Source organism: Lycium barbarum, chromosome 6, assembly GCF_019175385.1.
Source record: "Lycium barbarum isolate Lr01 chromosome 6, ASM1917538v2, whole genome shotgun sequence".
Classification (NCBI taxonomy): Eukaryota; Viridiplantae; Streptophyta; class Magnoliopsida; order Solanales; family Solanaceae; genus Lycium; species Lycium barbarum.
This window is the reverse complement of record NC_083342.1, coordinates 101,943,035-101,960,241: the sequence shown is the minus strand read 5'-3', so window position 1 is coordinate 101,960,241 and position 17,207 is coordinate 101,943,035. Positions and strand designations below refer to the sequence as shown.

Sequence of the window (17,207 nt, the reverse complement as noted above, 5' to 3'; positions counted from 1 at the left end):
TGAACAACCCTATTTCTCACCTGCAACGGCACGCAGAGTACATGTTTTTTCTATAAAGTATTTCCTGTTGCTAAGCTTTAAATTAAGTTTCAACATCAATTGAGTCTCCATGGTTACCGAACACAACGACACTTTAATTATAACTTGTATTTGTTTTATATAAGCTATGATAATTTACATTCCAACAGCTACTAATTATTGGTGCTTATAAGAAAATGAACATTATATATCATCATTAAGTCATCAAGCTCAGTTCATGCTCAGAAGCTCTTGTGTTTTCTGGAACTGCAATGGAAAGAGAAATGTAAGAAGCTGCTATACTCGTTTTCTTTTTTTCAGATTATGCTTCTTATCAATCTTTTGTTTTTGAGGTTTAATTTGTTCTTTTCTTTTTGGAGTTTACGAATTTTGTTCTAGTTTTTGACGGATTGAATAGGAGGAAATAAGATTATTCTAGTTTTTGGACTATTGTATTAGAATATTTACCGATTTATGAATTAAGACCATTGTCACAAGTACAAAATTAAATTTTGGGTCGATGGTTTACTCCAAGGTTATTCGAAGATTTATGCTCTATATATTCAACCTTAAAATTTTTAATACTGAATCCGTTGTATTCTTACAATTAATTATGGGTTCGAACTTCTTATCGTTGTAATTTCCGTAAATTATTACGCATAAATTTATACGTCTGTGTTAAAACTATATATATATATATATATATATATATATATATATATATATATATATATATATATATATACGGCGCTGCAACGCTGTATATGGGTTCTATGGCTTCATATAGAAAGTTACGTATTATGAATGATCAATATATGTGCTTCATTTAGAAAGTTGCGTATTATGAATGATATCAATATATATATGACATACAAATGTTCAGCTCTTTATTCTGCTCATGTTTTGGTTTCTTATCAAATATATTGAAATATCATCATTGAGGTGGAAATGGGAAGGCTGGAAAAGAGAAAAAAAGGTGGAAATGGGAAATACTTATACGAAAATGAAATAGCAAAAATCCTTTTCTTTAAATTTACAGTACTAAGTGATAAAACTGCGCGTGATTGCCCTTTTATAAAACCATTTTCTTCACTCTCGTGTATCAATGTCAATTCACACAGTATGAAGAAGAATTAACAAGCTAGAAGTCTGTCTTTAATAGAAAAAAAATTGGATGATTTATATATAGGAAGTTAATGGAAGAACTGCACCGACTAAACCAGAATTTTCACTAAAAAAATTTAAAATATAAAAAAACAAGTGTGCAGTTCAAGTCCTAGTTCAACCTGGAGGAGGCCTGTTTGGCCAAGCTTATTTTTCCCCCAAAAGTACTTATTTTTTCAATAAATGCTTATTTTTAAAAAAGTGAGGTGTTTCGCCAAGCTTTTGGGAGAAAATAAGTACTTTTGAGGAGTAGCAGAGGCAGTTTTTCAAAAGCTAAAAAAAATAGCTTTTGTCTAAAAGCATTTTTTTGAAAAATACTTTTGAGAAAAATACACATAAAAGCACTTTTTAAAAGCTTGGTCAAACACTAATTGTTGCTCAAAAATACTTTTTAAATTAATTGGTCAAACACAAACTGTTTTTAGCCAAAAGTACTTTTTAAAATAAGCTGTTTTTAGAAGCTTAGCCACTAGAAAGACTGGGCTTTTGCGGATAAGAACATTATGAAAAGGTCAACACTAAATTTTCTCGTTAATTAGAGATTAGTTTCTGTCGTTGTTTAGTACTTCTCTCTCACTTATTAGTTCTTGTTGACTTTAAGATCATAACAAATTTAACAAACAATTAACAACCTATGAGAAAAGAATGGCGACGAATAAATCATTTATCATTTCATAAGTTACAAGATAATTTAAAGAAAAGAAATTAAAAATGTAGCTAGAAATACAAGGAAATATTGTTACACATCATTAAGAAGAAAGTCAATTAGGTTACCAACCCTTACTTTTTTTTTTCTAATGGGGGAGGGGTAAGGGAAATAGGAGAGGAAATTATAATGTAGGGATTCGAACCCTCACTAATAAGGTGAGAGCTCAGGTAGTCAACCAACTGAGCTACTAGATCCCTACACCCAACCCTTACTATTTTACGTAAGAAATGATTTTTTTTTTCTAACTCAAATTATAAAAATCATTCGGTCTATTTAGGTTTCTCCCCTCCTGTCCCCCCCCCCCCCCCCCTCCCGCGCCCCCTCTCCTCTATCTTATTCATTATAACGAACTGCGTATGATTTTATCTTTACACATACTTGTATAGCAATCTTACAAATGGCTGGTAATGGCTCCATCAGTTATTAATTATGATTTCTATATTGTTCTATCTCCATCAGTTATTAATTATGATTTCTATATAGTTCTATGTACGTCCTCTAAAATTGTTTATTTCTTGTTTTAGATTAAAGTTAGGTGTAGTTAAAGTTAATTTGTTGATAATTTTAATCAAATGACTAGAATATTCGATTCAGTTTAGTTTTGGAACCACATAAAAGCAAAAATAAAATATTAAATTCTCGTAGCCCTAAAATACGGGGTTGAAAATGAAACCACATCAAATTAAACCCCAAAATACATGGTCAAAACAATTTGTTTTTTTTAACTTATAGGCATCGTCTATTTATAATAACTGTTACACAAAGGCAATATAAGAAAAATCCTTGCTAAAAGGATATATAATATAATAGAACATAAATGGATATTGTTTTGACCATGTTTTTACTTCTATTTAGCTCATCTCTTGTACATATTTCCTTCTAAAAAATCAACACAAAAAGTTTTAATAGGAAACAAATATACTTTGTACACAAATCCTATCTTAGGTCGGAAATCATTAAAAAAAAAAAGTTCTTCTTGGCCTTTAGGGTGGATGATATGGAATTAAATATTAAACCAGAAAAAAAGTTTGTTAACCAAAACTTGATATATAATATTATTAGTACTCATGCAGATCATTGCAAAATTATGGATAAAAAAAGCTTCTCTAGGTAGAACAAAAAGATGGTCAAAAGCTGCAAACCTTAACCCCCACCCCCTAACCAACAAGAACACTTATATATGTTTTGTGTGTGTGTATATATATATATATATATATATATATTCATTTCCTTGTATAAGTTGAGCATATCGCGGGAAATCAGATAAAACTTTCTTGGAACACCTAATTTTTCTACTTCTATATGGTTTAGAAGCTATAGATCTATTTCTTCACCTCCTCTTACCCCACCGCCACCACTCTCAAACCCCTCATTTTTTCTTGATCAGAGCATCATCAAAATAACACCCCACTCTTTCTCATTCTTTCTTTCAAAAGAAACAAAGTATTAAGGTAATCTTCAAATCCAATGATGCTCATTTTGATTAGTGTGTAAGAATTTTTATCATTTCAATAACTTTCCATGTACAATACTTTAAATAATTTGAACTACGTTACTAGGCCTGCACTGCACATATTTACATATACTTACAAACATGTTTCTTTAAATTAATGTTATTTTATTACTTATTAGTTAAAGTTCTTGGTTAAAAGCACGATGAATTCGTTATTCCCTTTTTGGCTTTTTTTTTTTTATAATCTTTTGCTAGAGCAGGCCGGCATATAGACAGAGATTTGTCCCATATTCTTGATCTTTAATTATTTACTAGTATTACTTTCTTGCAATTCTTAATATTATAATATAGCATGCCTAGAAAGAAGAAGTTTGTTTTAAATTTTGTTTGTTTAATTAACTTTGGTGGTTGTACGTAAAATTTATTAGCAGAAGATTAATGGAGGGACAAACTCATGGAGGTACAGAAGTGAGAAGACTTCACATCATATATTTTCTGAGTAGAAAAGGTCGTATTGAACATCCTCATCTCATCAGAGTTCATCATTTTTCTAGAAATGGCATTCGTCTTCGAGGTTCCTTCTTTAATCTAATTTTTATTTTTCCCATTTTCATTTTTCAAAATTGTGAAAAGGGTTTTGATTCATACGTGGTTTGATTAATGGGGCTTAACTTTTTAAATGATTGGATAATTATAGATGTCAAGAGATGGTTGGGAGAATTGCGAGGAAAAGACATGCCTGAATCTTTTGCTTGGTCATACAAGAGGTAGTGCAAGTTCTTATAATTTCATGAAATTTCTTGCAAGTTGAGTTGTTAGCTTAAAAATTAGAGTTCTTCAAAAAAAGAATAAAAAATAAACTTAAACTTAAACTTAGTGTTCTTCTGTCAATATATGAATATGGATGAATATCCTACAGGCTTTGTTTCTCTTTAGTTCATACTTAAAAGGTGTTTTACTCTGAAGTCATTGTTAAAAGAAAAAATTTAGGAAACCGAGTTAGTTTTGAAATGAATTATGGGTTAATTCTTAAATGACTATTATCTGGTGGTGCACTAATGTAAAAATTTACAATATTTGTTCGCTAAGCCGATAATATAATATAGGCTTAATACCCAGATGGACCCTTAAACTTGGCATGTTTTGTAAGATAGGTATATAAACTTATAAGGTGACCAGATAGACACTTAAACTTACTCAAAGTGTATTTTTCAAGTTTTTCAGTTGTTTTGAAAACAAAAACTATATTTTTCAAACACTCACAATTTTCATGGCCAAACAAGCCCTAAATATATCACAAAATATTTTTTTTAAAATGCAAAAATAAGGCAAACGCATATACATGAGACTATAAATGTGCACTTAAACCAATAAATACTCGCTAATCGCAATTTTGCAGTTTTCAATTAACTCGGTTTTTTTTTTACACTTGAATAATTAAAAAACAATAACTTTAACCAATAAAAATCCTTAAAAAAAGAAATTTCAAATTAAGAAATTTCTTTTTTTTAAGGATTTTCTTCTCGGCTTTACAATTTTCTTAATTTGAAATTTCTTTTACACTTGAAATACTGAACTTAGAAATTTCTTAATTTGAAATTTCTTTTTTTAAGGATTTTTATTGGTTAAAGTTATTGTTTTTTAATTATTCAAGTGTAAAAAAAAAATCTGAGTTAATTGAAAGCTGCAAAATTGCGATTAGCGAGTATTTATTGGTTTAAGTGCACATTTATAGTCTCATGTATATGCGTTTGCCTTATTTTTGCATTTTAAAAAAAAAAAAATTGTGATATATTTAGGGCTTGTTTGGCCATGAAAATTGTGAGTGTTTGAAAAATATAGTTTTTGTTTTCAAAACAACTGAAAAACTTGAAAAATACACTTTGAGTAAGTTTAAGTGTCTATCTGGTCACCTTATAAGTTTATATGCCTATCTTACAAAACATGCCAAGTTTAAGGGTCCATCTAGGTATTAAGCCTATAACATAATATGTCTTATTCATATATATATATATATATATATATATATATATATATATATATATATATATATATATATATATATATATTTTATGATTTAACTATGATTTATTATTATTATTATATATATATAATTTAGGAAACAGAGTTAGTTTTGAAATGTATTATGGGTTAATTCTTAAATGACTATTATCTGGTGGTGCACTAATGTAAAAATTTACAATATTTGTTCGCTAAGCCGATAATATAACATAATATGTCTTATTCATATATATATATATATATAATTTAGGAAACAGAGTTAGTTTTGAAATGTATTATGGGTTAATTCTTAAATGACTATTATCTGGTGGTGCACTAATGTAAAAATTTACAATATTTGTTCGCTAAGCCGATAATATAACATAATATGTCTTATTCATATATATATATATATATATATATATATATATATATATATATATAATTTAGGAAACAGAGTTAGTTTTGAAATGTATTATGGGTTAATTCTTAAATGACTATTATCTGGTGGTGCACTAATGTAAAAATTTACAATATTTGTTCGCTAAGCCGATAATATAAAATATGTCTTATTCATATATACTTCTTTTTTTTATGATTTAACTATCACTCGATTATGATAACTTATAGTGACTTGGTATACACATTAAGAATTTGAGTTGGGAAGGCCATGTTCTTGATATACTGGTAGTTTATTTGTGACGGATGCCTCCTAAAAATTACGGAAGTGATAAGTCGACATTGAGGTATCAAGCGATTCGATCGATAAGAGTTCTTGGTTTTTAAATAAATCGCAGTACATAATGCACTAGACTATCCAGTAAAAATTGTCTACATATGAATTAAGAGTTTAGAATGAATGGATATAGTGTGTTCGAATTTTTGAATCTTGTCAATTAAAATCAGAATCAAGGTACAAATCGCATTTTACAAGTAACATTTAATGCTCTGATCCTCTAGTGGGAGTCACGAGAATCAATCATATCACACCTCAAGATCAATATCTCAATTAATTGTGCTGGAGATATATGATTTGGAAGTTAAGATTTGTTTCCTAGAATAGAAAATTGACGAAGTCAAAATTGTGATGCAGGAAATACAAGACTGGATATGTATGGCAAGACTTGCTGGATGAAGATCTCATCACTCCAATTTCGGACAATGAATACGTCCTTAAAGGATCCGAAGTTTCATCCATCACCCCTATTAAAGGCAAGGAACATTTTCACTTTCAATTTTCCGGTTAATCTCACCAATTGTCACTAAACTTAGACCTTGTAATACCAAAGTGCCGATTATTTTTTTAATAGTAAAATCACTCACCTAACTATTTGTAATATTATAAAACTAGTTTAGTTACCATTGGTGAAATTAACCCTCCAATTTTCCCATTCTTTTTAATACAAAGCCAATTATTATATAATCAAATTACTTATAAAATAATTATAAATAATTATCTATTACAAGCATCAGTTGGTAATCTAATAAAAATAGTAACTAATTCACTATCACAAATTAGACAATGTAACATCTTTTTACATATTATAACTATATATAAGAGGAAATCAAAAAATTTTGTAGTCCTCACATTGAATTTTGAACTTTGAACTTTGAACTTTGATCCTATGAAACTTTACAAGTGGCTTTTGTTCTTTTCCTTGTTCTCATTTTTGCCCTCATTTATTTCCTAAAGACAATCCACTGGGCCCTTTATGATTGGTGTTGCTATTTCTTTTCCCAACCTATTCTCACTTTTACCATCATTCTTTATTCCACCTTGGGCCTTTGTAATTGGTCAATATAATAGTAACTTTTTGTGAATGTTTTTTTCTCCTTATTACATTAGTTTTTACTCCTTTATTTCAAAATATTTGTTTTTGTTATGCTTCACTTGGGGAGTCAAATTACATAAATTTTAACAAATATTTTAAGAATCTTTTCACTATATTGATAGGAGAATTGCAATTTATAGTATTTTCCATATATTTTTCGAATATCTAAATTTTAATTTTAAAATATTGAATTAATCCACTTAATTTAGCTTCGAAATTAGTCAAATTGCCGTCATATTTTGAGACGGAGAGAATATATTATTTGTCCTTATACGTTTAGGTAAAATTAGGGTGACTTTGGAGCCAAATTTTCTTTTACAACTGAAGCGTTTATTAAGTATTACAACGCCTTTATTATCCTTAAAACATCCAATATTTTGCTTCTTTAATGAGCTCATATATGCTTTTTATCCTAAAATTATTTTCAAATATAGTTTTAAAATATTTTACTTTACTAATGTACTTTAATTATTATTTTCTAATATTCTTGTAGGATCACTAGGTTAATTTGTGTAAAGATTCTAAATTAAGGTTATATTTATTGCAGTATATATTTGAAGTTAATGATTTATTTTTTTTGTCGTGTTAGATGATTCTAGAAGATGAAAACATGAGTTTTATTAATACGGGTGATAATAAAATACATTACTAAAATATTAAATGAGTTTAAGTTTAGCGCTAAATGAGTTTAAGTTTAGCGCACAATGAGTTAGAAGCAAGGCGAAGCTAGAGTGTCGGCGACAGTATCGATTGAATCAGGTAGCTTAGGGTCACAAACTTTGTCTTTGTCTATAGATTAATAATTTAGTATTGAATAACTTAAAAAATTAGAAGTCAAAACACATAAACTCCAAATCTCCGCTTTGCATCTAAATTGAAGTAAATAATTTCATTAACAATGAAAGTTCAAATGTTAAGAGTTTGGGTCCGGGCTTAGCACTTGCCTCGCGAAACTAGTATATATTATCATTGCTTAAATGATGAACATTTTTCCTTATGATCTTTAAGTAGGCTTTTGGACCAAAATATGGACTTGGGCATCTTAATCTTTCCAAGGGTCAAAATAGTGAAATGCATAATTCACAATTGAATTTAAATTTAGAGGGGGATCATGGTAGTACAAATATTTTTATGCTTGTATTGCTTTGGTTAAATGAGAACTGCTGAGGATCAAAATAACTCTATGTTATCAGTTCCCCGGTTTTCAAAGGAAGTGACAGCTTCAGAAAAAAGGAAATATTTGTATAGAAATAACCCCTAGTACTACTAACATTTTTACCACCTCTTCTCATTAAATGAAATTTCCCCGTTTTTGCATAAATTTAGTTCCTTTTTAGTGTTGGAAAGGACATTCAATAATCAATATCAATAATTACTTATTACAATCACTTCCAAAAAGGTAAAATCCATAGATTTAGTGAATAGATCATCAATCAATCTATATTCAAATCAATCTTAAGATCTCTAGATAAAAAGTTCCCATCTATTCAAGAAAACAAGAAAGTATTAAGTGAACTTCCCTTTATAAATGTGCAAATATTAAAATTTTGCAGATGCTTCATGTGGTGAAAAAGGAGTAATAACAACCATGCAAAAGGAACAAACAAAACCAGATCAAGATCATAATCAAGATCCTTCAATGGATTCATCAAAGAAAATCCCTTCAGAGATTGAAGAAGAATCTCCAACTTCAACAGTCACCACAGATTCACCAAAAATCCAAGAAGAAGAAAAAGTTAACAACTTTGAGAACAATTCTTCTTCTTTTTCATCAAATTCTTCTACTTCCTCTGCCTCTTTTGGCTCAATGAAAACCAAGAAGAAAACAGATGATCATGTTAAAGAAAATGGAGAAAAAAATAGTACTCAGAGTTCCCAAAAAACGTCGAAAAACCCAAAATTGAACAAGAGTAGAAGCTATTCAAATGGAGCTTCAAGTATTTTCAGGAATTTGATAACTTGTGGAGCTGTGGATACAAATGACTCTGGACTTGTTCCATTGAGAAAAAATAAGACTTCTTTAACCGCTTCTGGTGAAAAAACAGTGAGTTTTTCTTCAGAGATTTGTAAATCAGATAAACTTGGAGGGTCTCAAAGGATTTTTGGTACGGCTTGGAATCAACAAACTAATGGAAGGTAATTTTTGCATTTACTTTGTTGCCTCATATTTTAATTTCCTATGGTATAATAAGGTTCATTTTAGTTAAGTGTGGGAAAACATGTTTTCTCATCGCTTTATTGAATTTTTATAGAAAGAAAATGTATGCATATATCCCATACATACACTATAGAGATTATGAGAAAGAAATAGTATATATTTTAAATCTGAAAGGATTATAACTGATGTTTTTAATCTCGTTCTAAGTTGTTCAAACTCTTAAAAATGTTGACGGCTGCATGGTGGATCCTCCAAAAGTACATTACAAGTGTAGTAGGATTTTTGGAGAGTCCAAGCAACATAACTCCAGTTAAAAGGGGATAGATAGTATATGAACAATAATGATATTCTGATCTTTTATATAAGCGTCATATTTCTTGACGTACATAATACTTTCTTCCTAACCAAGCACAGATTTGAATGTTTGTTTTTCAATTAATGTCATTATTTTTGTGAATTTTGTTAATTATTTTAATGCGAATATGGATTAATTTGTGTTTAAAATTGATTGCAGGAAAAGCTGTGATGGGGCATTTAGTTTTTCAAAGAACAAAAGTGAATTTGGCAGTCGGAGATCAGTTTCTGCTAATTATAAGCCAATCAATGGACCCAACTGCTCGTAAGTTCCTTCACACCAACTACATACTATTAAAATATTCCTTATTACATTCTCCAAAATCATAGTCAAAATTTTGAAGTTTGAGTGCCATTAAAATGAAACGTACATAGGGACTTGAAGAGAATGTCATGTTTCGAGTAGTTTTTTTTTTTTTTTTTTTTCCTTTTACCTCCTGTCTTCCACTTATTGTCATGCTACCTTATGACCTACTCTTTTAAGTCCATCCTGAAAGACATTTATCTCTTTCTTAAACAATACACTTATAAAAATTCCACTAAGTAGAGCAGTAAGGTTGAATTAAGAAAATGTGTAGTGTTATATGCTTATCGTTTTTCTAAAACATCAAAAAGTTTGAAACAAGTTCAATTTACCAAAACGATTAATATTAAGGGCCGGAGTAATATTTTAGTTAAATTGTTTAGTTCTTGCCTGTAAAACTCGTTGTCTTTGTGATATTACATGTGTCTAGAATTGGAGTGATGTTGCAGACTTCTTCCATCTAACTATCACTACTTACAAAGAGTTAAAAAGATAAAGCTAATTTATAATCCAAGACCCCCAAACCAAGTCAGTCAAAAGAAAAAATGTTAACAACTCTGGTTAAGAGCCTAATATAGAGCAAGTTTTAGATCTTTCTTTAGTGCAGCGTTGGTCAATTTAATATAGTGCCAAATCAACCAAAATGGTAATCTATAGTCAAAGATGCATCTTTTTTTAGTTTTACTTTTGACCTTTTCAGGTCGGCATCAGCCAATTATCAATCCACTTGGCCCCAAAAATAACCCCTTATGTGTTTTTATCTTTTTCTTCTTGTATGTATTAAAAGAGACAAAAATGGAAGAATATATCAGCATAGTATTAATTTATTACTGTTTGGCAGGCAATGTGGGAAGCCATTCAAGCCAGAAAAACTTCATTCCCACATGAAATCCTGCAAAGGGATGAAAGCTCTGGCAAAGGGTGCTAATTCTGTTAACTCTGCTCCTGAGAAGACATCCAAAGATGCATCAAAAGTGGATTCTGTTTCTGGAAACTGTTTGACTCATTAAATGCCACCTTTCTTATTTTTTTCAATTACAATTTTTTTTTCCAACTTCTTTTGGATTTAGATTATGGTTTTTCTTTAGAACTTGGACAAGCCTTCCATGTAAATTTGAGCAAGAAGGTCCATAGGCAAAAGCCTAAGCAATTCAAGAATTTAGAAGTAAAGTCTTCTTTACTTGTTCAGTAATTATAAGTCCGATTTTGCATCTTAGTCTCAAGTATAGACACTGCAAAAGCTTAAAACTACCCGGTGCAAATCCGAGTTTAGTCAAGCCAAAGATCAACAGAATCAAGATTAAACAAAAAGACAAACGGAAATTTCTAACTTTAGGATGTTGAGAATCTCGAATTTAAGTTTTCTTCCACAGTTTGAAGAAGCAATAAAGCTAACTTCTTCTATACATTTGAATACCGATCAACTAGCGACATCTACTCTCTATACTTCTTAGATCCTCTGCTATGTTAATGCTACAGCAGTCAGAAAGATGAGACAGAACGGTGTTATTGCATCAGTAAACTACCTAATCTAATTGCATCAGTAAACTACAACCAGATTTCCAGGCTGTTATTAGTCAAGGGTTAGGACCATTGCTGATTACTTACCTCCAAGGATGGAGGAGTCAACATGATCAAGCAAAAACCTATATAACTTCTTTTTTAATCCTTCTACCCTCTCATCTACTCTGTTTCCCAACTTAACCATGTCATCCAACCACTGATTGACTCTTTTGAGTTGACCAAGAAGACTTGTGATTTCAGAATTTGCTTCCGCGGTATTCAGCCCAAATCCCTTGCTCAACGAATCTTCTAAGAAGTTCAAGAACCATGCACGAGATGAAGAAAGCAACTTTTCTGCTAAATTTGCAGCCTGCTTCAGCCCACTCCCTTTGGACCATTCTTCCCTTCCAATATTTGTTCTTTTTGTGGCTGGTAAATGCTGCTTCGCTTGAGATACTGATCTTCGTCCAGTAGAATCAGGACCAGATGGCCCATTATTTTTAGGGCTTTGCTTGTTTTTAGGCGGTTGGTTCTCTGCTTCACTAATCGTTGGATTGTTCTCTAGTATAATGTAATGAGATTTCTCATTATCCAAATCTCCCTTCTTGCCTTCCTTTATGAACAAACAGAAATTGGAAAGTTCGGAATCAATTGCAGCTTGAATCCAAGAGGCTGCATTCTTATTTGTAAGATTATGGCAAATTTCTGGAAAGCGATTCTGCAGACACAACTTGTCATTGCCTTTTGCTTCATGAGTTCTCGACACCAATGATTTTGTAACGTCCGCAGCTTTCTGCATGTTTTGATGAAGGTTCAAAAATTGCTCAACCAGTTGTCCGGCAGGTACATTCTTCGACGATTCACATAGTTCTGCAAACATACTATAGACAGCGAGATAATAACAAATCAGTTCATCAATATATCAAATTCAAATAAGTCAATGCATAAAGGTTCTGTTTATGTAACATAGAGTTGTGAACAGGCAAGCAGAATACTAGAGATGGAAACAGAAGAAGGTGGACCTACTAGACATTCAAAGAAATGAGTTGATACACAATTAGGCAATCAAGAAAGACGCAAGTGAATATAACATAAAAAAAGGTGATCTAATTCAACCATTCCTCCTTATACATTGGAAAGGATAACACTTTATTTCCAACTAATAGATAAAGATAAAATATATCTAGTAATCACAAGTGATGTGTAGGTTAGGCGCATGTAAGGGCATGGCACAAGCCAAATGGGACACTTCTAAAGAAAGGAATACACCAACTCGGGTGGAGGTCAATGTACCAATATATAAACTATGAACCTAATGCAAGATAACATTGTAGGATGAACAATCGGGTGGAGGTCAATGTAGTGAATTAAAATAAAACTAATCTAATCAAGATTGGCCCACATAGCAGTATTCTAGAACTACTCGGACAAGAGGTTACACAGAATTTATTTATAAATACACACCAACAGAATACAACAACAACAACCCAGTGAAATCCCACATCGTGGGGTCTGGGGAGGGTAGAGTGTACGCAGACCTTACTCCTACCAAGGTAGGACGGCTCTTTCCGAAAGACCCTCGGCTCAATAAAAGCATAAAAAAAAGTCAGATAAGGTTAAGAGATTCAAAGCGAAACGAAATGAAATAATGCAAGCGACACAGATAACACAGGATAATCAAAGCACAGGAAATAACAGATAATAGCAGAAATCTGAACACAAAAAATTATATTGCGCTAATACGACTACTAATAAGAACGGAAAACGAGACTATCTACTAGCCTTCTACCCTAATTTGGGTCCTCCAAACCCTCCTATCTAAGGTCATGTCCTCGGTAAGCTGTAATTGCGCCATGTCGTGTCTAATTACTTCTCCCCAATACTTCTTCGGCCTACCCCTACCTCGTCTGAAACCATCCATGGCCAACCTCTCACACCTCCACACTGGGGCAGGGCATCTGTGTCTCTCCTCTTCACATGGTCAACCTCTCAACCAACAGAATATGTGTTTCAAATATTCAAAGGCGCTTATATTTCAGTAGTTTCAAGTCAAGTACTGGTAAAATAACAAGCGAAGTAGAGGCATCAAAATAAAAAATGAACCATTACCTCATGCATTGGATGACACCTTCTGAAGCAGCAGCTTCTTCTAATGCATGCATAGCAGACAGAAATGCTACATTCCTATAACTTGTAACTTCCTGAAAAGATAATAATAATTAACAATTTGATAGACAAGCATACCGCTATCATAGAAAACTAAAACATTCATTCTTCACTTACCTTGCCAAGATCACGAACTGTTGATGGAAGTGAACTCCATGAAATCCTTGAGTCGGACCAATTTTTAAAACTGAGGGCCACCTTTGTCAGATTGCACGGAAGAGTCTCATCTTGCGAAAGCTCTAGATCTTTTCTAGTGGGCTTGCTAACTGTTCTTGGTGAGGCAATAAGGTCTAGATCTTTTCTAGTGGGCTTGCCAACTGATCTTGGTGAGACAATAAGCTCTAGATCTTTTCTGGTGGGCTTGCCAACTGATCTTGGTGAGACAATATTATTCTTACTAGTAAGCGGTGAAATGCTTGCAGTTGAAAGCCTTGGTGTTGAAACTTTGTCTAAAGAAGGCTTCTTCACAGAAGGAATCTGCAAAATATCAACTCATCCAATTCAAACACAATCAGCATAACATAGGCATGATTTTTTTTTTTTCAAAAGACTTGGTCAATATTATATGACTAACCAATAACATTATTCGTGAATAAGCAAGCCATATAACTACAAGGATACAGTTCATAGCATTTCCATGAAGACGAAATAGCCAGGTTGCTTTGAGCTACAACAGTGTTACAATATTTGGATTTAGCATGAACAGTTTGATCCAGTATCCAGTCCATCCATCCATTATGGAATAGAAAAAACCAACATTTGTAGGGTTTAACTTTAATCCAAATATAGGAACAAAAAGTTTAATCTAACTATGAACTTAGTGTGATCTCTTTGAAGAACCAAACCAAGACAAGGACATTGAAATTAACCTAGTACATTATTGTCTAACCATTTTTGCCCTAGGTTTAATAATTGAATCAGCACATTGACCAAAAAAAAAAAAAAAAAACAGACTCCTAGCGTGAGCGGATTGATCCAGTATCAAATCCATCCATTATGTAACAGAAAGAACCTACATTTTAGGGTTTAACTTTAATCCAAATATAGGAACAAAAAGTTAAACCGAAATATGAACTTAGCGTGATCTCTTTGAGGAACCAAACTAAGAAAAAAGACAAGGACATTGAAATTAACCTAGTGCATTATTGTCTGACCATTTTTGCCCTAGGTTTAATAATTGAATTAGCACATTGACCTAAAAAGATAAAAACAAAAAAGACTCCTAACAAACAGAGCAGAGTAATGGCAATGAATAAACAGAACAAAAGTTGCAGTTGCTAACAACATTAAAGCACCAAACTTTACAACTTTGTCAAGCCTAAAAATTAAACGAAAGTCACATTCTTCCAAAAGTCCATCAATAACTGACAAGTGGGGTACTCCCTCCATTTCAAAATAAGTAGTGTTAAGTGAGGGTAAAATCGGAAGAAACAGTTCATGCTTCCTGATTACGTGAAGCACTACTTATTTTGAAACAAAACTAAAAAGTAAAAACACCACTTATTTTAAAATAGAGAGAGTATAACTTACAGGATCCGAACCCGATAACCCGCTTTTGTATTTGGACCTAGGTGTAGCTGCTCCAGACCTATTTTTCTCACCGGGGCTCCGATCCCATCCTCTTCTAACCGAATCCAAACTCAATCTCCTCATCTCTAACCCATCCACTTTCCCATTTCCAATAGACTGTCTTCTTGATTTCACCTCCTCGCTCACCACCACCACTCTGTTCACTTTGGGTCGACCTGTCTCGACCCGTTTCACTTCACCATTCTTCTTCCCCCTTTTCGGGTCGGGTCGGGTCCTGGCAGTGAGAAAATCACTTGAAATCAAATCTTTAGGATCACCAACACATGGTCGCCTCTTGGGAACCGGTTTGACACCACGAAGAACCGGAACAGGTGAACCGGAGTCGAGCCGGGTCACGTGAATGAACTGACCGAGTTGAATGTTGTCACTGAGTATCAAATCAACATCTTGTTCAGATACAGAAACGTAAGCTGAATGCTGAGAATCTGATACCCTTAGATAAAATCCCCTGCTTTTCCATGGATCATCATCAAGTGATGGAACTATACTAATCACCTGAAAACCCCCATAACTTAAAAGATTAAAAAGAACTCCATAACAAAAACAACAACATAAGTAATGTAATCCCACAAATGGGGTCTAGGGAGGTTAGGATGTAAGCAGACCTTACCCTACCTGTATAGGTAGAGAGGCTGTTTCGGATACACCCTCGTCTCAAAAAAAAAAAAAGGACAGCAAAATAGTAAGAATAAAAATAAAAATAAAAAGCCTGAATCCATAACAACGTCTTAGATTAATAAGTAAATAAATGCACCTAGCGGTGGCTGAAATCATGAAAGACCAAGATTCAAATCAGAAGAAAATTACTAAGTAATATACTTTTATTTTACCGGCATTGTTATTAAAAGAATATTTTTAAACATGCCTGAAGAAGAGCAGAGCGATGTTCACCAGCGACTTTAGTGTCTTTATCATCGAGATGTTGCAAGAGTTTAAGTAAAATACCAGGCGTGAGAGACGCCATTATTATTTTCAATGAGGAACAAGTTGAAGGAAGTTTAAAAACTGTAACACATAGTACAAAGAAAGATAACCAAACATGGCCAAGAAGGCAAAGGGCAAAATGGGGAAACTTGGTAACAAATGGGAAGAGACCCTGCAAGATTTGAGAGAAGTGAGTTGGGGTATGGGGAAGAGTGAGTTTAATCGAATCTCAAAAACGGTAAAGGGACACGTGTCGAATGGGGGATGTGGTTAATAGGTGACAGAGTTGCAGAAATGGTACAGAAGAAAGAAGAAAGAGAAGGAAATGGGCGCAGATAACAGAGTAGAGTACATCTCCGTAAAGGAGGAAGCTAGAAGAAGACAAGATTCAACTAAAAAGGTTGTGTGGCTAATCTAATGCTCCTACGTGACACACACCCAACTTGGTATACATAGTTGTGGGGTCCACTAAATTCTTAAATCAGATAATTTTCTTCCTAAATGTTTGGACAATTTGTTGGAAATCATTTTAGGAGAAACTTTAGAAAACACTTTAGTACGTAATTTTTTGAAAAATTATTTTAATCTTTATTTTTAATCCGACCATTTGATTTTTAGAACATCATGTGTCCTTCTAAGTGCACTTAGGATTGCTTTACTTTTAGTAAGTTTTCTCCTTTTTCAATTGAAAAATGCATTAGCACGCGCGAAGAAAAGGTACAAGTCAAGCTATTCAATATTGGTACAATTAGGGGTCGTTGGTTACAAATTTGGTGCTTACACCTTTAGACATTTGGTGCGTGAATAATATATGATGGGGGATCAAAAGGATGAAACAAGACTTCAATTATAGACCTTAGGCATTCAACTCCAAAAATTAGCTTAAGAAAAAAAAAATCCAAAATCATATAAGAGTACAGATTTGTCTTCCACCCACCGATATAGGACTTAACAGGGCTATCTATCGGTTGGACAAGAAGCTCGCACCCTGTAATAACCAAGTTGTCCGTTTGATGGGCAGCACAGAAGCT

The 17,207-nt window shown here is 32.5% G+C and overlaps 2 protein-coding genes across 2 annotated transcripts; one reads left to right on the top strand and one right to left on the bottom strand.

Annotated features, from left to right (window-relative positions):
• Positions 1–3,150: 3,150 nt before the first annotated feature.
• LOC132644273 (protein SOSEKI 1) lies at positions 3,151–11,198 on the top strand. Its single transcript, XM_060360860.1, has 7 exons — positions 3,151–3,342; positions 3,776–3,918; positions 4,042–4,111; positions 6,439–6,557; positions 8,731–9,313; positions 9,850–9,954; positions 10,835–11,198. Exons 2-7 carry the CDS (start codon positions 3,783–3,785, stop codon positions 11,001–11,003), a joined length of 1,182 nt encoding a protein of 393 aa, XP_060216843.1. The 5' UTR covers positions 3,151–3,342; positions 3,776–3,782; the 3' UTR covers positions 11,004–11,198.
• A 90-nt stretch (positions 11,199–11,288) lies between these two features.
• LOC132645083 (uncharacterized) lies at positions 11,289–16,556 on the bottom strand. Its single transcript, XM_060361858.1, has 5 exons — positions 16,118–16,556; positions 15,193–15,747; positions 13,780–14,139; positions 13,606–13,697; positions 11,289–12,377 (listed from the first exon to the last, which is right to left on the bottom strand). Exons 1-5 carry the CDS (start codon positions 16,214–16,216, stop codon positions 11,594–11,596), a joined length of 1,890 nt encoding a protein of 629 aa, XP_060217841.1. The 5' UTR covers positions 16,217–16,556; the 3' UTR covers positions 11,289–11,593.
• Between the last annotated feature and the right edge of the window lie 651 nt (positions 16,557–17,207).

Coding starts and splice junctions, on each gene's coding strand:
- LOC132645083 (XM_060361858.1), bottom strand. CDS start 16,216: ATGGCGTCTCTCACGCCTGGTATTTTACTTAAACTCTTGCAACATCTC. Junction 15,748..16,117: donor ATCGCTCTGCTCTTCTTCAG/GCATGTTTAAAA, acceptor GGGGGTTTTCAG/GTGATTAGTATAGTTCCATC. Junction 14,140..15,192: donor GGTTATCGGGTTCGGATCCT/GTAAGTTATACT, acceptor GATATTTTGCAG/ATTCCTTCTGTGAAGAAGCC.
- LOC132644273 (XM_060360860.1), top strand. CDS start 3,783: ATGGAGGGACAAACTCATGGAGGTACAGAAGTGAGAAGACTTCACATC. Junction 3,919..4,041: donor AAATGGCATTCGTCTTCGAG/GTTCCTTCTTTA, acceptor GGATAATTATAG/ATGTCAAGAGATGGTTGGGA. Junction 9,955..10,834: donor ATCAATGGACCCAACTGCTC/GTAAGTTCCTTC, acceptor ACTGTTTGGCAG/GCAATGTGGGAAGCCATTCA.